Source organism: Haemorhous mexicanus, chromosome 10 (assembly GCF_027477595.1).
Source record: "Haemorhous mexicanus isolate bHaeMex1 chromosome 10, bHaeMex1.pri, whole genome shotgun sequence".
NCBI lineage: Eukaryota > Metazoa > Chordata > Aves > Passeriformes > Fringillidae > Haemorhous > Haemorhous mexicanus.
Window position 1 is genome coordinate 14934934 of NC_082350.1, and position 26866 is coordinate 14961799.

Here is a 26866-nt window from a genome sequence, read left to right on the forward strand (position 1 = left end):
AAGGGGGGAACATGAAAGGGTGTCACTTGAAAGGGTGGAACAACAGTGGTGCCCACAGGCACCATTGCTCTCCCTGGTTTCAGGTGGACAGAAACAAACGACTGAGGCAGCTGTGATCCAAGCAGCTTAGGAAAAGCATCCTGCCCAGGCTCAGCCCGCTCTCCCAGGGGTCAGGAAGCTGCCTCTTCTGCCTTGCCCCATGCTTGCCATCACCAACCCTCCCTCCTGATGTCCCTCAAAGCTCCCCTCTCCCACGCTCCCTTCGGTCCTTCATCTGCATGGTGGAACAAGGACTCACGGCCACTCATCATCCGGCACCATCCAGCTGGTTCCAAAGTCGTTGAAGTCGGGTACAACCACCCCATCGGGTCGCATGAAGTCATCCTGCTGGCTCCCAGTGTACGTCCCACACAGCCCACAGAGTTTGCCCTTGTACTTCTCAGACACCTTCACTAGGAGCTCATGGTCCCCATTGAACTGCAGCTGCAGGCCCAGCTTGGTAGAAACCCGCACGTAGGAGCCGCTCAGGGAAATGGTGACGCCAGGGGCAGGAGAAGCAGGCAGGGAGACCAGGGCACCGTTGATCTGGAGAAGGGGAACAGAGGGAGACAGAAGCATTAAGAGGTGCCCTCCACAGAGAAGTCACTGTTCCTCACCAGGGTAGTGCCAGTGCCAGTGAGCCAGAAGCACTGCTGCCATGAGAAACCCTGTCCAGACCTACGAGGGCAGCAGCAACTGTCCCAATGGCACACTGAAAGCTCAGGAAAGCAACCAAGAAGCTGTGCCTGCATGAGCAGCCATATGTGGCCCCACTCAGAGCTCTCCCATGCTGCTCTGCGAGCACGCAGCAGGCTCGGGGAACAGCAAGCTCTCCCTGGGGACAGTGGGCTATTTTAAGAGTGTCCGGTGTGTCTGTTGTTCCCAGGTACCAAAATGAGAGGCTTACGTAGACCGCCTTGTGCTCGCGCAGTGCAATGTGGAGGCCTTCGAGGGACAGTGCCACAGAGTTCAGAGCTGTCCAGCTCTGGCTGCCGCGATGTTTGTTGCGGGTGGTGACACTGAAGCCAACGGAGGAGTTGTCACAGCCCGTCACCACTGTGTAGTTGCAGGAGCCCTGGAAGTGGTGGAGCTTCCCATCAAAGGTGCTGTAATGTGGGTCACCGTAGATGTGGCAGACGGCCGTGCTGGCTGGGTAACAGCCCCTCTGGCCATCCTGGATCTTGCAGACCTCGTCCTCGCCACAGGACAGGGCAGAGCAAACCATCTGGCCTTTGGCTTCGCACCGGCACTGGCGAGTGCAGTTCTCAGTCACGTAGGATTCCCCTTCCTGCAGGCAGAGAAACACCAAACCTCAGTGTGTGAGGCAGGAAAGTACAGGCAGAGGAGTGGCCTGGCAGGGGTCTGCAAAGCAGGGTGGGGTTTTCACTCACAGTATAGTAGTTGCCCTCAAAGTGGCAGCCGCAGTTGGCCTCGGGCACACAGGTGTCTCCGCTCAGGAGGAAGCCAGAGCTACATGCACAGCCCTCCATGCAAGGCTTGGAGCAGTTCTGTGGGGCGTGTTGGTCAACACAGGTAGCAGGACAGCCCGTCATGCAGGGGTCATAGTAGCTGTTGGGTGGGCACTGCAGGGCTGCAATGGGAAGGGGAAAATTAGGACAAACAAGACTTCAACCATGGACAGCCTGGAGGGAAGGGAAAGATCTAAGACACACATTGGCCAGAGGTTCGGAGCCGAGGCTGTGGCCCATTATTTCCCTTTCTGGCAAGGGCAAGGCAGGTACTCACGGCAGAAGGTAGCATTCCTCCAGGGAAGAAGAGTCACACCAGCTGCCTGGCATGCATCAGCATAGGCCTCCAGAGCAGCACACAGGAACTCCTGGCCACCATTCAGGGCACACAAGTCATACAAGCAGGTGTCAAAGTAGTCTTGGGGGTTGATCACACCGTGGCAGCTCTCAAAAGAGCTGGGCCTGGTGGTCAGGATGCCACAGAACTGGTCGGACTGGTAGAGCTTCTCCTCTTCTGCACTGCAGGGTGGGGAGGGCTCGGGGACACCGCAGGAGGGGTCACTGTCTGGCACCTGCCAGCTCTCTCCCAGAGCATTGGAGTCTGTGGCTTGCTGCCCGTTGGGCATCATGTATTCGTCATCTCTGCGGTTGTTGAAGTTGCCACACATGCCACAGGTCAGGTTGAAGTAGGTGGTGGGCACCTTCACCTCCACCGAGTGGTCAGTGTCGTAGGACACTCTGAGGCTGAAGTCTGTCTCCAGGACGATGTAGCGACCGCTCTTGCTCACCGTGATGGCCCCTCCTGCTGCGCTCACCGGCAACGTCTGGCGCACGTTGTTCACCTATGGCACACACACCACAGTGAGCCCCGGGCCTGTTCCCGGCCTCCCTGGCTGCTCCTGCCCATGGAAAGCAGCTGCCAGCCCAGGCATGGCAAACATCTGCCTGGGATATCCCCAAACCCCAACACCCCTGGAGCTCACAGAGCTGCGTGCTGGCTTCTGCACTGTGCCCAACATAGCCCATGCTCCCCATTTGACTCCTCCTCCTCCAGCCCCTCCCAGAAGGGAAAACAAAGCGACCCAGTGCCTTCAGAGGAACCCACCCATTCCTGGGACTACTGGTACGTGCCAGGCCCTGCCAGCAGCAGCAGCCATCCCTGCCTTGCAGCTGCACCACGCTCATTCCAGCCCCACTGCCTACCAGCACGTGGCTCTTCTGCTGCTTGAGGATGACAATGCGCTGTCCATACACCTCAACCACGACTTCGCGCACGTAGGACACGTGGGGGTTGCCACGGTGCTCGTTCTTGGCCTCCACGTTGAAGTAGGGCAGGGAGGTGGTGTTGGAGCACACTTTGGCCAGGGTGTAGGTGCAGTTGCCCATGAAGTTGTGCGTCACCTTGTCAAAGGTTTGGTAGTGGGGGTCCCCATGGACGTGGCAGATGCCGTAGGAGTGTTCAAGGCACACAGGTTGCCCGTTCTGCACCCCGCAGTACTGGCCCGCAGGGCAGGAGGCATTGAAGCACTGCACTTTGCTTCCCTGTGCAGGACAGGTGCACTTGGAGGAGCAGGTGTTGTCCGTCCAGAACTCAGAGCCCACGGGGTAGTGCTGCCCGTTGTGCCAGCACCCGCACTGCTGGCTGGGCACGCAGCGGTCGTTGTAGAGCAGGTACCCGCTGTCACACACACAGCCCTCCACGCACGGCAGGCTGCAGTTGTCAGGAGCTGTTGGGTCAACGCAGGTGGCAGGGCAGGCTGCAGCACAGGGCTCATAGTGACTGTTGGCTGGACAAGTGATTGCTGCCGAGAGAGATGACCCAACAAATTACTTGGGGAACAAAATACACCTTTGTGCTGAACATCCCCCTTTGAAAAAGAAGCCACCTCTATTTTCTTTACAGTCTCTTTGGCCCTACATATATTCTCAGCCCTACCTGTTTAAAATGAATCAGGGGCAACACAGGTGATGCCTATAATCCTGATATCGACCTGTATATCCCTACAGCCCATAGGGAGAAGAGTTCTTATTTCCCAGCTCATTCTTCCAATCCTGTCCTGTCTTTTCCTTAGGCTACTGGCCCCAGGTACCATGTCCGGACTTACGGCAGAAGGTTGAGTTCCTCCACACAGGTATCTGGACACCGAGTGACTGGCAGGCATCTGCATAGGACTGCAAGCTCTTGCACAGGGTCTCATGGTCCAGCCCCAGCTCACACAGGTCATAGCTGCAGGTGTCAAAGTAGCTGCTGGGGCTCAGCACAGCGTGGCACACCTGAAACGGGCCGCTGGTGTCGGTGAGGAGGCCACAGAAGTGGCTGCTGCTGATGAGTTGCTTGTCGGTCTCACTGCAGGCTGGGGTGGGCAGAGGTCCTGCTGAGCAGCTGCGGAAAGACAGGCAGAAGGACTCCTGGGTCATTTGTGGACTTCTCCTGGTGCCCCCTCCTCCTGCCCTTGCCCAATGTGTCCCCAGGGCTACTGGGGGCCATACCCACCTGCTGTTGTTGGACACTTCCCAACTGTTGCCCAGGCTGGTGGAGTCTGGCTCCATTGTCCCTTCTGGGTTCTGGAAGTCATCTGCTGCTATCCCGTTGTAGTTGCCACACATGCCACAAACCTTCTGCCCAAAGGTGCTTGGAAGTGTCACCTCCACCCGATGGTTCCCATCAAACTTGACTCTCAAGCCAAAGTCTGTCATGACCATGGTGTAGAACCCACTGGACAAGACCTGCACGCCCGCAGATGGGCTGCAAGGCAGGATCTCTTCCACTCCATTGACCTGGAAGGGCAGGAAGCCAGACAGGATTGGAGCAGTCCATTTTGGTACAGTTCTCTCTGCTCACACAGCCCCACAGCATCTCCCCCTCAGGCTCACCGTCACCACTCCGCCCTGTCCCAGCCTTATCCGCTGGTCAGCCACATCGACATCCACGTATCGGACATAGGACACACGGGTGTTGCCTCCCCTGTGCTCGTTGGCCGCTTCCACATTGAAGTAGGGCAGGGAGCTGTTGCTCTCACACAGCTTGGAGAGGGTGTAGGTGCAGGTGCCCATGAAATTGTGTAACTGATTGTCAAATGTGTGGTAGTGAGGGTCACCTTCCACCACACAGGTGCCTGACAGTGGAAAGACCAGAGGAAACTTTCAGTTGAGCACCTCCTACTGCCTCTTCTCCCCTGCTCACTTAGCTCAAACCGTATCTATTGCATGACTGGTCTATTGCTTTTATGGACAAGCAGAGGTATTATAGATCTATATCACGATATTATTAATTTTTCCACACATACTGTTCAAAGCTACTCAAACATCCTATTGCTGGAAGCACAGCTGTCCCACACAAACCTGTAGAAAGGGAAGTGCATTCACTGCATGTATAATTATGGAGAGAGACTGACATAAATCAAATAAGAGCCCTTAAGTGCAAATGCACCATGTTCCCAGTATGGATTTTGGAGAGGACCCAAAACTCTATGAATAATAGCAGTACCTGAGGTCGTTCCAGGTTTAGTTGTTGGTCTTGGTGTTGATGGTGTTGTAATGTTTGGCAGCGGAGTAGAGGGTGTAGTAGGAAGTGGACCTGAGGTCGTTCCAGGTGTAGTTGTTGGTCTTGGTGTTGATGGTGTTGTAATGTTTGGCAGCGGAGTAGGGGGTGTAGTAGGAAGTGGACCTGAGGTCGTTCCAGGTGTAGTTGTTGGTCTTGGTGTTGATGGTGTTGTAATGTTTGGCAGCGGAGTAGGGGTTGTAGTAGGAAGTGGACCTGAGGTCGTTCCAGGTGTAGTTGTTGGTCTTGGTGTTGATGGTGTTGTAACGTTTGGCAGCGGAGTAGAGGGTGTAGTAGGAAGTGGAACTGAGGTTGTTCCAGGTGTAGTTGTTGGTCTTGGTGTTGATGGTGTTGTAATGTTTGGCAGCGGAGTAGGGGGTGTAGTAGGAAGTGGACCTATGGAGAGACAGAGGAAGAAGCAGCAAGTGTCAACGTTGGTGTTTGTTGTAAGCAGCTAATCCAGCCTTCCTCCAAAAGCAGACACACTGACCCGAGAGATCCAGGGCAGGGATGGCACTGTTATATCTCTGCAAAAATGCTACCACCAGCAGCAGAGCTGGGAGATAGGAGGAGGCACAGCCTCCTTTGGTACAGACCCTCCATGCCATGTCATGGGCCTTGGAGGAAGCAAAATGAAACGTTTCAACAACCAGAACCAGAAGAGGATGGGAGGTGGCAGTACTTGAGGTGGTATAGGTCTGGTTGGTGAGGTTGTGAGTACAGGCTGCATTGTGCTACCTGGCACAGCTCTCATGGGTGTTGGTGTCAAAGGACCTAGCACGAGGGAGAGTTAGAAGACCTGTGCACCAACAGGGGAGTTTTGTTGCAGGCACCTCGTCCACTCATCAAAAACAGCCAAAAAGCTTGACCAGAAAGGCTCAGGATACCCAGAACAGAGACAGAACAGTGACGCCAGATCCAAAATTCTTCCACCAGAATAGACAGAATGAAGGAAGAGACAGACATGCCCTATGGTGATGGACATGGAGGAAACAAAATGAACACTTTTAAGGAGCAGTAGGAGACAGAGATGAAACATGGCAGTACCTGAGCTGGGTGTGGGGCTTGCGGGTGAGGAGGTGAGTACAGGCTGTGTTGTGGTACTTGGCGAGGGGACCGTGGGTGTTGGTGTTGATGGACCTAGCAGAAGAGAGAGTTAGAGATGTGCACCAACAAGGGAGATTTTCGTAGCAGACAGCTGGTTCCCTCACCCTTCTGAAGTACCCAACACCATGACCAGGCATAGTCAGGACAGGAATTGAAGAGTGTCATCTCAGGCAGAGCTGTCCCACTCCATGGCTCTGCTGCCAGCTTAGCTGGATGACACCAACAGATAAGGCACTTCTGTACCTGTGGCCAATGTCTTGTCCGTGGGCCTTGTAACACGTGAACTAAAAGAGTGACTGCAGGCATTGCCAGTGCTCCAACCTCCCAGAGGAGGGTAGACTTGGGCACAAGGTGCATCAGTACCCAAAGACAACCTGTGCTCCTGCCTCTAGCACAGCTGTGCCTCTAGCACAGCCTGCTGCCTCAGTCAGTGACGTGTCTCAAGCTGCTGCTCCCAAAGCCAAGCCTTGTACCTGCACAGGATCCCTTTACAATGGAGAAATCATCCAACGCTATGTTGCTCCGCACATCTTCACCCCATTCTCCCTCCAGCAGAATCTAAGGGAAGGAATGGTTCCAGCATTAGCTCCAGCTCCATGTGTGAAGAGCCATTAGAAAGCACGGTTCCTCTGAGGTGACAGTGAGAGCCTGTGGCCTTACCTGCATGTTTCCTGTGGTATTCACTGTGACCTCTCCCAAGTGCCACCTGTCTCCATGGTTCCCGACTTCTTTCCAGACCATCACTTGCTCATCACCCTTCTGCACGTACACCCGCAGGGCCATTGTTTGAGCAGTTCCGTACATGTGGTACCAGAAGCGGAAGCAGAGCGTTCCTTCCCAGCTGCACTCCGGACTGACCAGGATAGCCACAAAACCGGGGAGGGTATCAGCACTCCCTCGCAGGAAGATGTAGTAGCCATCTGAAACAAAGCACGAGCCACACTGTCACAGATGCATCAGAGCTACCCATAGCAGCCAGGGACAGCCCAAGCACAGTCCTGGGAGCCCCCCAGCTGCAGTTTCAGGCAGGCAAAAGGAGGGGAGAGCAAACACAGTTCCTTCACATGCTACAACCCTCCCCAGAACCGAGCACCTCTATGAATGTGCTCTCAGGGCCATGGCAGACGCATGCTTTGGACTGGGACATGGCAATGCCTCCATAGTATTGTCACAGTCCTCACATGGCATATTTGGAGAACCCTCATCTTTGCCTTCTGGAAAAGCCAGGATCTCGTAACAGAGTCACAGACTCATTTGTCTTCCCAAGAGACCGACAGGTCATCAAGCTGTGCATTGCATTCTCCCCTGCATGGCAGGACCTTGCCTGCTCTGGGGTCAGCACAAACTGATTTCCAGGGCTGCAAATCCTCCCAGAGGAATCCTGTGGCCCTCAGGGACACTGGACAAAGTGCTTTGGAGGAAGGCCAGCAAAGACGTGGTCTGCGTTTGCTGTTAGAAGTTTGTTGCCATCTTAGTGGGAACACCCCTCAGCCTGTGTCCTCTTTGCCGTTCCTACCTCCTGTTGTGTGGTCAGAGGATGGGCCAGTATTTGGCGTGGGCGTTGGGCCTTTGTTCCTTATCCAGTCAATGCTGCTGTAATCTGCCTGGACCCACCCACAGAAGTCCTCGTCAAATGTGCAGGCAAAATTGCAGTCTGTTGGTGGAGCTGAACATGGCGCAGAAAGAACAGCAGAGGTTTTAGAGTGAGGGTGGGGCCACCTTTTCCCCATAAACATCAGGGATCAGGTACATCCATGCACATCCAGGGCATGCCCGTGGACAGGCAAGGGTGGCCAGCCAAGGGGGAAGAGCTTAGCACAGCCACTGAAAACCTCAGATGGGAGACAACAGTACCTGTGCTTGTCCCAGGCAACGGTGATGTTGTTGTATGTGGAGGCGGCGTTGTAGTGCCTGGAAAGGGGGGCAAGGTTGCAGGAGCAGGTGAATGAAACAGTGTGAAACAGAAGTGGAGGAGGTATGTTTGATAACGGAGACTTGATCCCAAATGGGGATGTTGCACAATTCCCATAACACCCCCCACACCATTGCAAACAAAGGGCAGGACAGGGATTCCACCTGTCCAGAGGAGTCTCCTCATGCAAGGGCTGGCCCACCAGAGTGCCTAGTTATGTGATGCATGGGGAAATCTCTGCCCCATGGACTGCCCCCAGAACTGCCCCATTCTTTGACTCTGAGATTCAAGGAAATCAAAGGTGGTCAACAGAAGGCTTACCACAGACAGTGCCAGCACTCCAGTCTCCCAGATCAACGCCCGCCTCAGCACAGGCTGCAGCATAGGCCCCCAGGTCATTGCAGAGCTGCTCCGTGCTGCCACCCGTGGCACACTGGTCATAGACACAGCTCTCAAAGTACGTCTTGGGTGGCAGAACTGCATGGCACGGCTGGAATGGGCCACCGAGGTGTGTGAGGATTGAACACTGCTGGTTAGCTGCCTCCTCTTCAGCAGGGGAGCAGGATGCCGGTGGGCTGATGGCTGGGTCACACCTACAAAGCAGACAAACAGCCCTGAGTTCCCTGCAGCTTGCTGGCAGCCGGCACTGCGTTTCCTGAGCTCCTCCCCAGCCATAACCTCAGCTTTTGCATTCCAGATCTCTCACTAAGACAGGCAGCCATGGCTGTCACTTGAAAGGGGGGAACATGAAAGGGTGTCACTTGAAAGGGTGGAACAACAGTGGTGCCCACAGGCACCATTGCTCTCCCTGGTTTCAGGTGGACAGAAACAAACGACTGAGGCAGCTGTGATCCAAGCAGCTTAGGAAAAGCATCCTGCCCAGGCTCAGCCCGCTCTCCCAGGGGTCAGGAAGCTGCCTCTTCTGCCTTGCCCCATGCTTGCCATCACCAACCCTCCCTCCTGATGTCCCTCAAAGCTCCCCTCTCCCACGCTCCCTTCGGTCCTTCATCTGCATGGTGGAACAAGGACTCACGGCCACTCATCATCCGGCACCATCCAGCTGGTTCCAAAGTCGTTGAAGTCGGGTACAACCACCCCATCGGGTCGCATGAAGTCATCCTGCTGGCTCCCCGTGTACGTCCCACACAGCCCACAGAGTGTGCCCTTGTACTTCTCAGACACCTTCACTAGGAGCTCATGGTCCCCATTGAACTGCAGCTGCAGGCCCAGCTTGGTAGAAACCCGCACGTAGGAGCCGCTCAGGGAAATGGTGACGCCAGGGGCAGGAGAAGCAGGCAGGGAGACCAGGGCACCGTTGATCTGGAGAAGGTGAACAGAGGGAGACAGAAGCATTAAGAGGTGCCCTCCACAGAGAAGTCACTGTTCCTCACCAGGGTAATGCCAGTGAGCCAGAAGCACTGCTGCCATGAGAAACCCTGCCCAGACCTACGAGGGCAGCAGCAACTGTCCCAATGGCACACTGAAAGCTCAGGAAAGCAACCAAGAAGCTGTGCCTGCATGAGCAGCCATATGTGGCCCCACTCAGAGCTCTCCCATGCTGCTCTGTGTGCACGCAGCAGGCTCGGGGAGCAGCAAGCTCTCCCTGGGGACAGTGGGCTATTTTAAGAGTGTCCGGTGTGTCTGTTGTTCCCAGGTACCAAAATGAGAGGCTTACGTAGACCGCCTTGTGCTCGCGCAGTGCAATGTGGAGGCCTTCGAGGGACAGTGCCACAGAGTTCAGAGCTGTCCAGCTCTGGCTGCCGCGATGTTTGTTGCGGGTGGTGACACTGAAGCCAACGGAGGAGTTGTCACAGCCCGTCACCACTGTGTAGTTGCAGGAGCCCTGGAAGTGGTGGAGCTTCCCATCAAAGGTGCTGTAATGTGGGTCACCGTAGATGTGGCAGACGGCCATGCTGGCTGGGTAACAGCCCCTCTGGCCATCCTGGATCTTGCAGACCTCGTCCTCGCCACAGGACAGGGCAGAGCAAACCATCTGGCCTTTGGCTTCGCACCGGCACTGGCGAGTGCAGTTCTCAGTCACGTAGGATTCCCCTTCCTGCAGGCAGAGAAACACCAAACCTCAGTGTGTGAGGCAGGAAAGTACAGGCAGAGGAGTGGCCTGGCAGGGGTCTGCAAAGCAGGGTGGGGTTTTCACTCACAGTATAGTAGTTGCCCTCAAAGTGGCAGCCGCAGTTGGCCTCGGGCACACAGGTGTCTCCGCTCAGGAGGAAGCCAGAGCTACATGCACAGCCCTCCATGCAAGGCTTGGAGCAGTTCTGTGGGGCGTGTTGGTCAACACAGGTAGCAGGACAGCCCGTCATGCAGGGGTCATAGTAGCTGTTGGGTGGGCACTGCAGGGCTGCAATGGGAAGGGGAAAATTAGGACAAACAAGATTTCAACCATGGACAGCCTGGAGGGAAGGGAAAGATCTAAGACACACATTGGCCAGAGGTTCGGAGCCGAGGCTGTGGCCCATTATTTCCCTTTCTGGCAAGGGCAAGGCAGGTACTCACGGCAGAAGGTAGCATTCCTCCAGGGAAGAAGAGTCACACCAGCTGCCTGGCATGCATCAGCATAGGCCTCCAGAGCAGCACACAGGAACTCCTGGCCACCATTCAGGGCACACAAGTCATACAAGCAGGTGTCAAAGTAGTCTTGGGGGTTGATCACACCGTGGCAGCTCTCAAAAGAGCTGGGCCTGGTGGTCAGGATGCCACAGAACTGGTCGGACTGGTAGAGCTTCTCCTCTTCTGCACTGCAGGGTGGGGAGGGCTCGGGGACACCGCAGGAGGGGTCACTGTCTGGCACCTGCCAGCTCTCTCCCAGAGCATTGGAGTCTGTGGCTTGCTGCCCGTTGGGCATCATGTATTCGTCGTCTCTGCGGTTGTTGAAGTTGCCACACATGCCACAGGTCAGGTTGAAGTAGGTGGTGGGCACCTTCACCTCCACCGAGTGGTCAGTGTCGTAGGACACTCTGAGGCTGAAGTCTGTCTCCAGGACGATGTAGCGACCGCTCTTGCTCACCGTGATGGCCCCTCCTGCTGCGCTCACCGGCAACGTCTGGCGCACGTTGTTCACCTATGGCACACACACCACAGTGAGCCCCGGGCCTGTTCCCGGCCTCCCTGGCTGCTCCTGCCCATGGAAAGCAGCTGCCAGCCCAGGCATGGCAAACATCTGCCTGGGATATCCCCAAACCCCAACACCCCTGGAGCTCACAGAGCTGCGTGCTGGCTTCTGCACTGTGCCCAACATAGCCCACATTCCCCATTTGACTCCTCCTCCTCCAGCCCCTCCCAGAAGGGAAAACAAAGCGACCCAGTGCCTTCAGAGGAACCCACCCATTCCTGGGACTACTGGTATGTGCCAGGCCCTGCCAGCAGCAGCAGCCATCCCTGCCTTGCAGCTGCACCACGCTCATTCCAGCCCCACTGCCTACCAGCACGTGGCTCTTCTGCTGCTTGAGGATGACAATGCGCTGTCCATACACCTCAACCACGACTTCGCGCACGTAGGACACGTGAGGGTTGCCACGGTGCTCGTTCTTGGCCTCCACGTTGAAGTAGGGCAGGGAGGTGGTGTTGGAGCACACTTTGGCCAGGGTGTAGGTGCAGTTGCCCATGAAGTTGTGCGTCACCTTGTCAAAGGTTTGGTAGTGGGGGTCCCCATGGACGTGGCAGATGCCGTAGGAGTGTTCAAGGCACACAGGTTGCCCGTTCTGCACCCCGCAGTACTGGCCCGCAGGGCAGGAGGCATTGAAGCACTGCACTTTGCTTCCCTGTGCAGGACAGGTGCACTTGGAGGAGCAGGTATTGTCCGTCCAGAACTCAGAGCCCACGGGGTAGTGCTGCCCATTGTGCCAGCACCCGCACTGCTGGCTGGGCACGCAGCGGTCGTTGTAGAGCAGGTACCCGCTGTCACACACGCAGCCCTCCACGCATGGCAGGCTGCAGGTAACAGGAGCCATTGGGTCAACACAGGTGGCAGGGCAGGCTGCAGCACAGGGCTCATAGTGACTGTTGGCTGGACAAGTGATTGCTGCCAAGAGAGATGACCCAAAAAATTACTTGGGGAACAAAATACACCTTTCTGCTGAACATCCCCCTTTGAAAAAGAAGCCACCTCTATTTTCTTTACAGTCTCTTTGGCCCTACATATATTCTCAGCCCTACCTGTTTAAAATGAATCAGGGGCAACACAAGTGATGCCTCTAATAGTGATATCTACCTGTATATCCCTACAGCCCATAGGGAGAAGAGTTCTTATTTCCCAGCTCATTCTTCCAATCCTGTCCTGTCTTTTCCTTAGGCTACTGGCCCCAGGTACCATGTCCGGACTTACGGCAGAAGGTTGAGTTCCTCCACACAGGTATCTGGACACCGAGTGACTGGCAGGCATCTGCATAGGACTGCAAGCTCTTGCACAGGGTCTCATGGTCCAGCCCCAGCTCACACAGGTCATAGCTGCAGGTGTCAAAGTAGCTGCTGGGGCTCAGCACAGCGTGGCACACCTGAAACGGGCCGCTGGTGTCGGTGAGGAGGCCACAGAAGTGGCTGCTGCTGATGAGTTGCTTGTCGGTCTCACTGCAGGCTGGGGTGGGCAGAGGTCCTGCTGAGCAGCTGCGGAAAGACAGGCAGAAGGACTCCTGGGTCATTTGTGGACTTCTCCTGGTGCCCCCTCCTCCTGCCCTTGCCCAATGTGTCCCCAGGGCTACTGGGGGCCATACCCACCTGCTGTTGTTGGACACTTCCCAACTGTTACCCAGACTGGTGGAGTCTGGCTCCATTGTCCCTTCTGGGTTCTGGAAGTCATCTGCTGCTATCCCGTTGTAGTTGCCACACATGCCACAAACCTTCTGCCCAAAGGTGCTTGGAAGTGTCACCTCCACCCGATGGTTCCCATCAAACTTGACTCTCAAGCCAAAGTCTGTCATGACCATGGTGTAGAACCCACTGGACAAGACCTGCACGCCCGCAGATGGGCTGCAAGGCAGGATCTCTTCCACTCCATTGACCTGGAAGGGCAGGAAGCCAGACAGGATTGGAGCAGTCCATTTTGGTACAGTTCTCTCTGCTCACACAGCCCCACAGCATCTCCCCCTCAGGCTCACCGTCACCACTCCGCCCTGTCCCAGCCTTATCCGCTGGTCAGCCACATCGACATCCACGTATCGGACATAGGACACACGGGTGTTGCCTCCCCTGTGCTCGTTGGCTGCTTCCACGTTGAAGTAGGGCAGGGAGCTGTTGCTCTCACACAGCTTGGAGAGGGTGTAGGTGCAGGTGCCCATGAAATTGTGTAACTGATTGTCAAATGTGTGGTAGTGAGGGTCACCTTCCACCACACAGGTGCCTGACAGTGGAAAGACCAGAGGAAACTTTCAGTTGAGCACCTCCTACTGCCTCTTCTCCCCTGCTCACTTTGCTCAAACCGTATCTATTGCATGACTGGTCTATTGCCTTTATGGACAAGCAGAGGTATTATAGATCTATATCATGATATTATTAATTTTTCCACACATACTGTTCAAAGCTACTCAAACATCCTATTGCTGGAAGCACAGCTGTCCCACACAAACCTGTAGAAAGGGAAGTGCATTCACTGCATGTATAATTATGGAGAGAGACTGACATAAATCAAATAAGAGCCCTTAAGTGCAAATGCACCATGTTCCCAGTATGGATTTTGGAGAGGACTCAAAACTCTATGAATAATAGCAGTACCTGAGGTCGTTCCAGGTTTAGTTGTTGGTCTTGGTGTTGATGGTGTTGTAATGTTTGGCAGCGGAGTAGAGGGTGTAGTAGGAAGTGGACCTGAGGTCGTTCCAGGTGTAGTTGTTGGTCTTGGTGTTGATGGTGTTGTAACGTTTGGCAGCGGAGTAGGGGGTGTAGTAGGAAGTGGACCTGAGGTCGTTCCTGGTGTAGTTGTTGGTCTTGGTGTTGATGGTGTTGTAATGTTTGGCAGCGGAGTAGGGGTTGTAGTAGGAAGTGGACCTGAGGTCGTTCCAGGTGTAGTTGTTGGTCTTGGTGTTGATGGTGTTGTAACGTTTGGCAGCGGAGTAGAGGGTGTAGTAGGAAGTGGACCTGAGGTCGTTCCAGGTGTAGTTGTTGGTCTTGGTGTTGATGGTGTTGTAATGTTTGGGAGCGGAGTAGGGGATGTAGTAGGAAGTGGACCTATGGAGAGACAGAGGAAGAAGTAGCAAGTGTCAACGTTGGTGTTTGTTGTAAGCAGCTAATCCAGCCTTCCTCCAAAAGCAGACACACTGACCCGAGAGATCCAGGGCAGGGATGGCACTGTTATATTTCTGCAAAAATGCTACCACCAGCAGCAGAGCTGGGAGATAGGAGGAGGCACAGCCTCCTTTGGTACAGACCATCCATGCCATGTCATGGGCCTTGGAGGAAGCAAAATGAAACGTTTCAACAACCAGAACCAGAAGAGGATGGGAGGTGGCAGTACTTGAGGTGGTATAGGTCTGGTTGGTGAGGTTGTAAGTACAGGCTGCATTGTGCTACCTGGCACAGCTCTCATGGGTGTTGGTGTCAAAGGACCTAGCACGAGGGAGAGTTAGAAGACCTGTGCACCAACAGGGGAGTTTTGTTGCAGGCACCTCGTCCACTCATCAAAAACAGCCAAAAAGCTTGACCAGAAAGGCTCAGGATGCCCAGGACAGAGACAGAACAGTGACGCCACATCCAAAACTCTTCCACCAGAACAGACAGAATGAAGGAAGAGACAGACATGCCCTGTGGTGATGGACATGGAGGAAACCAAAATGAACACTTTTAAGGAGCAGTAGGAGACAGAGATGAAACATGGCAGTACCTGAGCTGGGTGTGGGGCTTGCGGGTGAGGAGGTGAGTACAGGCTGTGTTGTGGTACTTGGCGAGGGGACCGTGGGTGTTGGTGTTGATGGACCTAGCAGAAGAGAGAGTTAGAGATGTGCACCAACAAGGGAGTTTCGTAGCAGGCAGCTGGTTCCCTCACCCTTCTGAAGTACCCAACACCATGACCAGGCATAGTCAGAACAGGAATTGAAGAGTGTCATCTCAGGCAGAGCTGTCCCACTCCATGGCTCTGCTGCCAGCTTAGCTGCGTGACACCAACAGATAAGGCACTTCTGTACCTGTGACAAATGTCTTGTCCGTGGGCCTTGTAACACGTGAACTAAAAGAGTGACTGCAGGCATTGCCAGTGCTCCAACCTCCCAGAGGAGAGTAGACTTGGGCAGAAGGTGCATCAGTGCCCAAAGACAACCTGTGCTCCTGCCTCTAGCACAGCTGTGCCTCTAGCACAGCTGTGCCTCTAGCACAGCCCGCTGCGTCAGTCAGTGACGTGTCTCAAGCTGCTGCTCCCAAAGCCAAGCCTTGTACCTGCACAGGATCCCTTTACAATGGAGAAATCATCCAACGCTATGTTGCTCCGCATATCTTCACCCCATTCTCCCTCCAGCAGAATCTAAGGGAAGGAATGGTTCCAGCATTAGCTCCAGCTCCATGTGTGAAGAGCCATTAGAAAGCACGGTTCCTCTGAGGTGACAGTGAGAGCCTGTGGCCTTACCTGCATGTTTCCTGTGGTGTTCACTGTGACCTCTCCCAAGTGCCACCTGTCTCCATGGTTCCCGACTTCTTTCCAGACCATCATTTGCTCATCACCCTTCTGCACGTACACCCGCAGGGCCATTGTTTGAGCAGTTCCGTACATGTGGTACCAGAAGCGGAAGCAGAGCGTTCCTTCCCAGCTGCACTCCGGACTGACCAGGATAGCCACAAAACCGGGGAGGGTATCAGCACTCCCTCGCAGGAAGATGTAGTAGCCATCTGAAACAAAGCACGAGCCACACTGTCACAGATGCATCAGAGCTACCCATAGCAGCCAGGGACAGCCCAAGCACAGTCCTGGGAGCCCCCCAGCTGCAGTTTCAGGCAGGCAAAAGGAGGGAAGAGCAAACACAGTTCCTTCACATGCTACAACCCTCCCCAGAACCGAGCACCTCTATGAATGTGCTCTCAGGGCCATGGCAGACGCATGCTTTGGACTGGGACATGGCAATGCCTCCATAGTATTGTCACAGTCCTCACATGGCATATTTGGAGAACCCTCATCTTTGCCTTCTGGAAAAGCCAGGATCTCGTAACAGAGTCACAGACTCATTTGTCTTCCCAAGAGACCGACAGGTCATCAAGCTGTGCATTGCATTCTCCCCTGCATGGCAGGACCTTGCCTGCTCTGGGGTCAGCACAAACTGATTTCCAGGGCTGCAAATCCTCCCAGAGGAATCCTGTGGCCCTCAGGGACACTGGACAAAGTGCTTTGGAGGAAGGCCAGCAAAGACGTGGTCTGCGTTTGCTGTTAGAAGTTTGTTGCCATCTTAGTGGGAACACCCCTCAGCCTGTGTCCTCTTTGCCGTTCCTACCTCCTGTTGTGTGGTCAGAGGATGGGCCAGTATTTGGCGTGGGCGTTGGGCCTTTGTTCCTTATCCAGTCAATGCTGCTGTAATCTGCCTGGACCCACCCACAGAAGTCCTCGTCAAATGTGCAGGCAAAATTGCAGTCTGTTGGTGGAGCTGAACATGGCGCAGAAAGAACAGCAGAGGTTTTAGAGTGAGGGTGGGGCCACCTTTTCCCCATAAACATCAGGGATCAGGTACATCCATGCACATCCAGGGCATGCCCGTGGACAGGCAAGGGTGGCCAGCCAAGGGGGAAGAGCTTAGCACAGCCACTGAAAACCTCAGATGGGAGACAACAGTACCTGTGCTTGTCCCAGGCAACGGTGATGTTGTTGTATGTGGTGGCGGCGTTGTAGTGCCTGGAAAGGGGGGCAAGGTTGCAGGAGCAGGTGAATGAAACAGTGTGAAACAGAAGTGGAGGAGGTATGTTTGATAACGGAGACTTGATCCCAAATGGGGATGTTGCACAATTCCCATAACACCCCCCACACCATTGCAAACAAAGGGCAGGACAGGGATTCCACCTGTCCAGAGGAGTCTCCTCATGCAAGGGCTGGCCCACCTGAGTGGCTAGTTATGTGATGCATGGGGAAATCTCTGCCCCATGTACTGCCCCCAGAACTGCCCCATTCTTTGACTCTGAGATTCAAGGAAATCAAAGGTGGTCAACAGAAGGCTTACCACAGACAGTGCCAGCACTCCAGTCTCCCAGATCAACGCCCGCCTCAGCACAGGCTGCAGCATAGGCCCCCAGGTCATTGCAGAGCTGCTCCGTGCTGCCACCCGTGGCACACTGGTCATAGACACAGCTCTCAAAGTACGTCTTGGGTGGCAGAACTGCATGGCACGGCTGGAATGGGCCACCGAGGTGTGTGAGGATTGAACACTGCTGGTTAGCTGCCTCCTCTTCAGCAGGGGAGCAGGATGCCGGTGGGCTGATGGCTGGGTCACACCTACAAAGCAGACAAACAGCCCTGAGTTCCCTGCAGCTTGCTGGCAGCCGGCACTGTGTTTCCTGAGCTCCTCCCCAGCCATAACCTCAGCTTTTGCATTCCAGATCTCTCACTAAGACAGGCAGCCATGGCTGTCACTTGAAAGGGGGGAACATGAAAGAGTGTCACTTGAAAGGGTGGAGCAACAGTGGTGCCCACAGGCACCATTGCTCTCCCTGGTTTCAGGTGGACAGAAACAAACGACTGAGGCAGCTGTGATCCAAGCAGCTTAGGAAAAGCATCCTGCCCAGGCTCAGCCTGCTCTCCCAGGGGTCAGGAAGCTGCCTCTTCTGCCTTGCCCCATGCTTGCCATCACCAACCCTCCCTCCTGATGTCCCTCAAAGCTCCCCTCTCCCACGCTCCCTTCGGTCCTTCATCTGCATGGTGGAACAAGGACTCACGGCCACTCATCATCCGGCACCATCCAGCTGGTTCCAAAGTCGTTGAAGTCGGGTACAACCACCCCATCGGGTCGCATGAAGTCATCCTGCTGGCTCCCAGTGTACGTCCCACACAGCCCACAGAGTTTGCCCTTGTACTTCTCAGACACCTTCACTAGGAGCTCATGGTCCCCATTGAACTGCAGCTGCAGGCCCAGCTTGGTAGAAACCCGCACGTAGGAGCCGCTCAGGGAAATGGTGACGCCAGGGGCAGGAGAAGCAGGCAGGGAGACCAGGGCACCGTTGATCTGGAGAAGGGGAACAGAGGGAGACAGAAGCATTAAGAGGTGCCCTCCACAGAGAAGTCACTGTTTCTCACCAGGGTAGTGCCAGTGCCAGTGAGCCAGAAGCACTGCTGCCATGAGAAACCCTGCCCAGACCTACGAGGGCAGCAGCAACTGTCCCAATGGCACACTGAAAGCTCAGGAAAGCAACCAAGAAGCTGTGCCTGCATGAGCAGCCATTCGTGGCCCCACTCAGAGCTCTCCCATGCTGCTCTGTGTGCACGCAGCAGGCTCGGGGAACAGCAAGCTCTCCCTGGGGACAGTGGGCTATTTTAAGAGTGTCCGGTGTGTCTGTTGTTCCCAGGTACCAAAATGAGAGGCTTACGTAGACCGCCTTGTGCTCGCGCAGTGCAATGTGGAGGCCTTCGAGGGACAGTGCCACAGAGTTCAGAGCTGTCCAGCTCTGGCTGCCGCGATGTTTGTTGCGGGTGGTGACACTGAAGCCAACGGAGGAGTTGTCACAGCCCGTCACCACTGTGTAGTTGCAGGAGCCCTGGAAGTGGTGGAGCTTCCCATCAAAGGTGCTGTAATGTGGGTCACCGTAGATGTGGCAGACGGCCGTGCTGGCTGGGTAACAGCCCCTCTGGCCATCCTGGATCTTGCAGACCTCGTCCTCGCCACAGGACAGGGCAGAGCAAACCATCTGGCCTTTGGCTTCGCACCGGCACTGGCGAGTGCAGTTCTCAGTCACGTAGGATTCCCCTTCCTGCAGGCAGAGAAACACCAAACCTCAGTGTGTGAGGCAGGAAAGTACAGGCAGAGGAGTGGCCTGGCAGGGGTCTGCAAAGCAGGGTGGGGTTTTCACTCACAGTATAGTAGTTGCCCTCAAAGTGGCAGCCGCAGTTGGCCTCGGGCACACAGGTGTCTCCGCTCAGGAGGAAGCCAGAGCTACATGCACAGCCCTCCATGCAAGGCTTGGAGCAGTTCTGTGGGGCGTGTTGGTCAACACAGGTAGCAGGACAGCCCGTCATGCAGGGGTCATAGTAGCTGTTGGGTGGGCACTGCAGGGCTGCAATGGGAAGGGGAAAGTTAGGACAAACAAGACTTCAACCATGGACAGCCTGGAGGGAAGGGAAAGATCTAAGACACACATTGGCCAGAGGTTCGGAGCCGAGGCTGTGGCCCATTATTTCCCTTTCTGGCAAGGGCAAGGCAGGTACTCACGGCAGAAGGTAGCGTTCCTCCAGGGAAGAAGAGTCACACCAGCTGCCTGGCACGCATCAGCATAGGCCTCCAGAGCAGCACACAGGAACTCCTGGCCACCATTCAGGGCACACAAGTCATACAAGCAGGTGTCAAAGTAGTCTTGGGGGTTGATCACACCGTGGCAGCTCTCAAAAGAGCTGGGCCTGGTGGTCAGGATGCCACAGAACTGGTCGGACTGGTAGCGCTTCTCCTCTTCTGCACTGCAGGGTGGGGAGGGCTCGGGGACACCGCAGGAGGGGTCACTGTCTGGCACCTGCCAGCTCTCTCCCAGAGCATTGGAGTCTGCGGCTTGCTGCCCGTTGGGCATCATGTATTCGTCATCTCTGCGGTTGTTGAAGTTGCCACACATGCCACAGGTCAGGTTGAAGTAGGTGGTGGGCACCTTCACCTCCACCGAGTGGTCAGTGTCGTAGGACACTCTGAGGCTGAAGTCTGTCTCCAGGACGATGTAGCGACCGCTCTTGCTCACCGTGATGGCCCCTCCTGCTGCGCTCACCGGCAACGTCTGGCGCACGTTGTTCACCTACGGCACACACACCACAGTGAGCCCCGGGCCTGTTCCCAGCCTCCCTGGCTGCTCCCGCCCATGGAAAGCAGCTGCCAGCCCAGGCACGGCAAATATCTGCCTGGGATATCCCCACACCCCAACACCCCTGGAGCTCACAGAGCTGCGTGCTGGCTTCTGCACTGTGCCCAACATAGCCCACATTCCCCATTTGACTCCTCCTCCTCCAGCCCCTCCCAGAAGGGAAAACAAAGCGACCCAGTGCCTTCAGAGGAACCCACCCATTCCTGGGACTACTGGTACGTGCCAGGCCCTGCCAGCAGCAGCGGCCATCCCTGCCTTGCAGCTGCACCACGCTCATTCCAGCCCCACTGCCTACCAGCACGTGGCTCTTCTGCTGCTTGAGGATGACAATGCGCTGTCCATACACCTCAACCACGACTTCACGCACATAGGACACGTGGGGGTTGCCACGGTGCTCGTTCTTGGCCTCCACGTTGAAGTAGGGCAGGGAGGTGGTGTTGGAGCACACTTTGGCCAGGGTGTAGGTGCAATTGCCCATGAAGTTGTGCGTCACCTTGTCAAAGGTTTGGTAGTGGGGGTCCCCATGGACGTGGCAGATGCCGTAGGAGTGTTCAAGGCACACAGGTTGCCCGTTCTGCACCCCGCAGTACTGGCCCGCAGGGCAGGAGGCATTGAAGCACTGCACTTTACTTCCCCGTGCAGGACAGGTACACTTGGAGGAGCAGGTGTTGTCCGTCCAGAACTCAGAGCCCACGGGGTAGTGCTGCCCGTTGTGCCAGCACCCGCACTGCTGGCTGGGCACGCAGCGGTCGTTGTAGAGCAGGTACCCGCTGTCACACACACAGCCCTCCACGCACGGCAGGCTGCAGGTAACAGGAGCCATTGGGTCAACGCAGGTGGCAGGGCAGGCTGCAGCACAGGGCTCGTAGTGACTGTTGGCCGGACAAGTGATTGCTGCCGAGAGAGATGACCCAACAAATTACTTGGGGAACAAAATACACCTTTCTGCTGAACATCCCCTTTTGAAAAAGAAGCCACCTCTCTATTTTCTTTACAGTCTCTTTGGCTCTACATGTATTCTCAGCCCTACCTGTTTAAAATGAATCAGGGGCAACACAGGTGATGCCTATAATCCTGATATCGACCTGTATATCCCTACAGCCCATAGGGAGAAGAGTTCTTATTTCCCAGCTCACTCTTCCAATCCTGTCCTGTGTTTTCCTTAGGCTACTGGCCCCAGGTACCATGTCCGGACTTACGGCAGAAGGTTGAGTTCCTCCACACAGGTATCTGGACACCGAGTGACTGGCAGGCATCTGCATAGGACTGCAAGCTCTTGCACAGGGTCTCACGGTCCAGCCCCAGCTCACACAGGTCATAGCTGCAGGTGTCAAAGTAGCTGCTGGGGCTCAGCACAGCGTGGCACACCTGAAACGGGCCGCTGGTGTCGGTGAGGAGGCCACAGAAGTGGCTGCTGCTGATGAGTTGCTTGTCGGTCTCACTGCAGGCTGGGGTGGGCAGAGGTCCTGCTGAGCAGCTGCGGAAAGACAGGCAGAAGGACTCCTGGGTCATTTGTGGACTTCTCCTGGTGCCTCCTCCTCCTGCCCTTGCCCAATGTGTCCCCAGGGCTACTGGGGGCCATACCCACCTGCTGTTGTTGGACACTTCCCAACTGTTGCCCAGGCTGGTGGAGTCTGGCTCCATTGTCCCTTCTGGGTTCTGGAAGTCATCTGCTGCTATCCCGTTGTAGTTGCCACACATGCCACAAACCTTCTGCCCAAAGGTGCTTGGAAGTGTCACCTCCACCCGATGGTTCCCATCAAACTTGACTCTCAAGCCAAAGTCTGTCATGACCATGGTGTAGAACCCACTGGACAAGACCTGCACGCCTGCAGATGGGCTGCAAGGCAGGATCTCTTCCACTCCATTGACCTGGAAGGGCAGGAAGCCAGACAGGATTGGAGCAGTCCATTTTGGCACAGTTCTCTCTGCCCACACAGCCCCACAGCATCTCCCCCTCAGGCTCACCGTCACCACTCCGCCCTGTCCCAGCCTTATCCGCTGGTCAGCCACATCGACATCCACGTATCGGACATAGGACACACGGGTGTTGCCTCCCCTGTGCTCGTTGGCTGCTTCCACGTTGAAGTAGGGCAGGGAGCTGTTGCTCTCACACAGCTTGGAGAGGGTGTAGGTGCAGGTGCCCATGAAATTGTGTAACTGATTGTCAAATGTGTGGTAGTGAGGGTCTCCTTCCACCACACAGGTGCCTGACAGTGGAAAGACCAGAGGAAACTTTCAGTTGAGCACCTCCTACTGCCTCTTCTCTCCAACCTGCCCTTCACAGAGGCCTGTGGTCCCATGTAGGTCTCTTCTAGTTACCTGAATCTGGCATGGGTGTTGATGTGGGTGTCTCCTCTGATGGTGTTGTGATTGTGGGTCCTGGTGTTGTTGGCGTAATGTCTATGAAAGAAACATCAGTAGAAATGGGATGAATCCTCCTTGATCACTTCTGGTTGAAGACCACAACTATGGTTGATTACAGCACTTCAACTTAGTGCAAGAAAAAGCATAAACTTTTTCAAGGTGTCCTCTCCCCAGCCATGGTTATTACCTGTGCATTGTCCCTTTACAATGGACAGATCATCCAAAGCTATATCACTCCTGATATCTTCACCGATCATGCCCTCCAGGACAATCTAAGGAAAGGGATAGATCCTGTCATTAGTTCCTGCCACAGAAATGAATTGCCATTTGAAAACATGGTTTATCTCAGTGAGAGTCAGTGAGAGTCTGTGTCCTTACCTGCATATTGCCTCTACTGTGTACTGTGACTTCTCCCAAGTTCCATCTGTCCCCTTTGTTTCCAGCATCTTTCCATTCCAGTGTTGATGTCTCATTGTGAACTACATACACACGCAGAGCCATAGCTTCAGCTGCTCCATACATGTGATACCAGAAGCGGAAGCAGTGAAGTCCTTCTGAACTGCACACTGGACTGACCAAGCGGGCTACATCAGCTGGCTCTTGCTTGCTTCCTTGCAGGTAGATATAATAGCCCTCTGGAAACAGCAGAATGTCAGGTTTTCATATTAATGGGCCAGGATAAGACAAAGTCAGTTCATTTACAGAGTGTGTACAGTAGAGCGTTACTTTACCCAGCCCCTGCATTATTCTTTCAATTCCCAATTGGACTACTAGGAGATTACACCTGTCTTGTACTTAAGGAAAGGAGCACCTTCTAAAGGAAAGGTCAGCTGTGACAGTGATCCAGTGTCAGCATGAATATACCTTTGCAGAAGCCTCCTTACAGGAACTCATGCTAAGAGGTCAAATGCTCATCAATGTTCTGCCCTGCTCATCCACCCATAACAGATTCCTGACTAGTGCAGAAGACCCTGGATTAAGCCTAGAAACACATGGCCTGGATTTGCTGTTACAAGAGGCTCCTTGCATTCTTCCAAGAGAAGCACAACCCAGTGCTGCTTGCTGTTCTCACCTCCAGTTGTGTGGTCATGGGAAGGGCCAGTATTGGGTGTGGGTGTCGGTCCCTTGTGTCTTATCCAGTCAAAGTCGTCATTAGTTTCCTGTTTCCACTCACAGAAGTCAACCTCAAATGTACACGACATATTGCAGGCTGGTGGTGCAGCTGTATATGGTACAGAAAGAAAAATAGAATTTCCACAATAAAGTTTGGAATCTTGTCTCTGTTTAGAAATGCCCTTCTAAGTCTAATGAACCCATGTTCATGAAAAATCTGAAGATGCTACAATGGAATGGGTAGAATTGACCAGTACTGAAAAATTGACTATAAAATATGAAATTGTAAGTGTCTGAGAATGTGTGTTATTTTACAACTCCCTTCCTCATGTGTCATCATAATACACTAAAATCCTATATTTTTTCACTATGCGACAGTCATAATCCTTTGCCATTGCAAATTGCTCAAAGCTGTGCTATTTGGCAAAATAGTACTCCACTGGCTCTCAAAGTGCTTTTTAAGTGGAAATGTAGACTTCATAATAAGAATGGTCTGACATTGCTTTTTACTGCTCATAAACTGGGATGAGAAGTATTGTCTTAGAATTGGAAAGCAGTTACAGAATGCCTTTTTATGTAATAGCCTCATTCTTAGGCTGCTGGTTTTTGCTGGCTTTGGTAATTACCTTTGGTAGCTTCAGAAAAAGCAATTTAAGGGTACAAGGAAGAATTTTTTTACCATGAGTATGGTGAAATCTGGGAAACATTTGGGGTGAGCTTAGATGGTGAATAACCTGCTCTAGTTATAGATGTCTCTGCTTGCTGTAGGGGAATTGGACTAGATGACCTTTGAAGATCCCTTCTAATCCAAACTATTCTATGATTTTATGAATGTCATGCCTCCTGCCTTACCCCTGAGTTAACCAGTCTACCTAGGTAAAAATGGCCCAATGCTGAATGGACCTCAAGCTGCAGGATTCTTTTTTACTGATTTTAAAGCTCTGGTTTATATACTTAGGAATTTATTTTGCATGTTTGGTGAAAATGTGGAGCTGTAGACAGGTTGGTTAAGTGATATGTTAACACCTCTCAAAAAGAGAAAATATTTTCTTAAGGCCAAAATGGTGATCTATTAGACAAGTGCTCAATTGTCCCATGCTGAGCCCTTAGTTGACAATGCATGCTGTCTCTCATGACCCCATTCTGAACAATACTCTTGGATCAAATGTGTTGAGATATCACATTCTAAAGTGAATACTGGAAGCCCATTAATAGCTTAATTAGAAGGCAAATTTACAGAGATGCTAAGTACTTGTAAGCTTCCTGTGTTTTGTTGAATGCCCATCTCTGAAATTCTACTCTATTCCTTACTCACTTGAATTTATATTTGTAGCATGAGGATTTAATTAGATGGTGATTTGCTAAATGTCCTAATGACTTACCACAGATGGTATCCTCCCTCCATTCTCCCAGATGTACACCTTCAACTTCACAAGCAGCAGCGTATGCCTCTAAAATCTTGCAGTACTGATCAGAATCCCCCTCTGTGGCACACAGATCGTAGACACAGCTCTCAAAGTACTGTTGTGGGGGAATGTGTGAATGGCAGAACTGGAAAGGTCCACCAGTTTTCAAAATAATTTTGCAGAGTTCTTCATATTCTTTCTCTTTTTCCGTGTCACAAGCAGGTGGTACAACTGAAACTTGATTACACCTGCATGAAGAAAAACAGCAGAGTGGTTATATAACCTTTGTGTTTTGTTCTATCCTGTAAGGCACACCCCAACAGATGGAATGTTAACCCAAATTCTGTAGGCTTGTTATGTATAAACATGGTTAGTGTGTCAAACTAAAAGTGAGAAATATTGCAATTTAACTTATAAATCCCCATTAAGAATACAGCTGCAAATTGTGACTGTCTATCCACAGAACAAAGTCCAGAAGAAACAAAAAAATCAGCTATCCAACACAAGAAAGATAATTTCAATTCAATATTGCATATAGTAAGAGTAGTAATTTGTATGTGAAAGCTTTAACAGATAGATAAATGCCCCATGCCTACATTAATCTATGTGAAGTTATCTTAGGAGCTGAATCTCAGAGATAGATTGAGACTTCCAATAGCAGGAAGGAGGAATATTTTAGGGTGATCTTTTAGGCAATATTTTAGAATAAGGAAGTAAGGAAAAATTCAAGTTATATCCACAAAAAGGATGCCAATCACAAGTAAAATCTACAAAGGTCTTGTGGAAAAGCTTCGAAGGTTGTCTGAAATTTTGAAATTTCAAAATGCTTTCTATTGAAAACTGAAGTTACCCAAAGGTGAACACACTAGCAAACAAGAATTATCAAAAGAGGGCAACTATGGAATGTAAATAATGTATGCTAGACCTATAATTAGATGATCTATGCTTCAAGCATTTTGCTGTTTCTACAAATATTATCTGATACTTACATCCTGTTGTCATCCTTCACTATCCAGCTGTCACCAAATTTATTTGGATCCTGTTCTAGGACTTTATCTGGGTTTAAAAAGTCATCCAGTTGGTTGTCATTGAATGTCCCACAGAGACCACACAGCTGTCCTTTGAGACTTTCATCAACCAGAATGAAAAGCTCCTGGTCACCATCAAACTTAACCTGGATCCCTAGAGAGGTATCAATGACTATGTAGTGTCTTTGTATGGATATTCTGGCTTCATGGTTCAAATCCACAGGAAGATGAACCTGATCTCCATTCACCTAAAGAAAACAAACCCCACAGAACCAAGAGTCAGCTTTACTCTAATGAACTGTACAGATAACAGAAGCCTGAGACTAAGCAGAGACTAAAGGCATACACTTATCTCAGACCTTGAATAGTGCTTTGTGGCACAATTTTGGCTTTCTGCTGTCATAACTACACACAAAGCAATTGTGGGATAGTTTAAAGTTAGTGAAACTTTTCTGTTATAGATGAAGACAGAGATGAAGCTGTTTTATCCTTCAAGCGCATTGAGAAAAGATACAACTGGACAAAAAGAAGATATGCTGATTTCTGCCTTTTTTAGAAAAATAAATAAATTCTGTGACTTCTTGCATGTGCTGTCTTGGGGGTGAAGAATTCAGGGAAGCCTGATTCAGTTCTTTTGGGCAGAAATGTAAAGTGCATGGATGTGATGGATTGTTGTGCCTAAAGTAGAACACTTACATAGGTCTCTTTGTTTTTCTTCAAAACAATGTGCAGATTTTTCAGTGTGACAGCAACTGAGTTCAAGGCTGTCCAATTTGGATTTCCTCTATGTTCATTTTTGGTTGTCACTGAGAACTTTTCAGAAGAATTTGTGCATCTCTCAACAACAGTATAATTGCAGTCTCCTTGGAAATGGTACAGTCTCCCATCAAAGGTTATATAATGTGGATCCCCAAAAATGT

The 26866-nt window shown here is 52.8% G+C and overlaps 1 protein-coding gene across 1 annotated transcript in view; it reads right to left on the minus strand.

Annotated features, from left to right (window-relative positions):
* Window positions 1-26866, minus strand: part of LOC132331999 (IgGFc-binding protein-like) — a 57473-nt gene that overhangs the window by 22580 nt on the left and 8027 nt on the right. The window contains exons 7-46 of the mRNA XM_059855990.1: window positions 24895-25033; window positions 22778-23034; window positions 22587-22671; window positions 22001-22242; window positions 21621-21904; window positions 21232-21509; window positions 20328-20926; window positions 19402-19966; window positions 19047-19246; window positions 18563-18943; window positions 17915-18201; window positions 17203-17474; window positions 16824-16880; window positions 16486-16635; window positions 15676-15889; window positions 14895-14987; window positions 13883-14242; window positions 13648-13670; window positions 13180-13421; window positions 12800-13083; window positions 12411-12688; window positions 11509-12107; window positions 10583-11147; window positions 10228-10427; window positions 9744-10124; window positions 9102-9388; window positions 8390-8661; window positions 7673-7822; window positions 6863-7076; window positions 6097-6189; window positions 5086-5445; window positions 4851-4873; window positions 4383-4624; window positions 4003-4286; window positions 3614-3891; window positions 2712-3310; window positions 1786-2350; window positions 1431-1630; window positions 947-1327; window positions 299-585 (exon numbers count right to left, since the gene is read on the minus strand). Coding sequence (XP_059711973.1) covers window positions 299-585; window positions 947-1327; window positions 1431-1630; window positions 1786-2350; window positions 2712-3310; window positions 3614-3891; window positions 4003-4286; window positions 4383-4624; window positions 4851-4873; window positions 5086-5445; window positions 6097-6189; window positions 6863-7076; window positions 7673-7822; window positions 8390-8661; window positions 9102-9388; window positions 9744-10124; window positions 10228-10427; window positions 10583-11147; window positions 11509-12107; window positions 12411-12688; window positions 12800-13083; window positions 13180-13421; window positions 13648-13670; window positions 13883-14242; window positions 14895-14987; window positions 15676-15889; window positions 16486-16635; window positions 16824-16880; window positions 17203-17474; window positions 17915-18201; window positions 18563-18943; window positions 19047-19246; window positions 19402-19966; window positions 20328-20926; window positions 21232-21509; window positions 21621-21904; window positions 22001-22242; window positions 22587-22671; window positions 22778-23034; window positions 24895-25033 — 11270 coding nt within the window. The remainder of the gene's footprint in view (window positions 1-298; window positions 586-946; window positions 1328-1430; window positions 1631-1785; window positions 2351-2711; window positions 3311-3613; window positions 3892-4002; window positions 4287-4382; window positions 4625-4850; window positions 4874-5085; window positions 5446-6096; window positions 6190-6862; window positions 7077-7672; window positions 7823-8389; window positions 8662-9101; window positions 9389-9743; window positions 10125-10227; window positions 10428-10582; window positions 11148-11508; window positions 12108-12410; window positions 12689-12799; window positions 13084-13179; window positions 13422-13647; window positions 13671-13882; window positions 14243-14894; window positions 14988-15675; window positions 15890-16485; window positions 16636-16823; window positions 16881-17202; window positions 17475-17914; window positions 18202-18562; window positions 18944-19046; window positions 19247-19401; window positions 19967-20327; window positions 20927-21231; window positions 21510-21620; window positions 21905-22000; window positions 22243-22586; window positions 22672-22777; window positions 23035-24894; window positions 25034-26866) is intronic.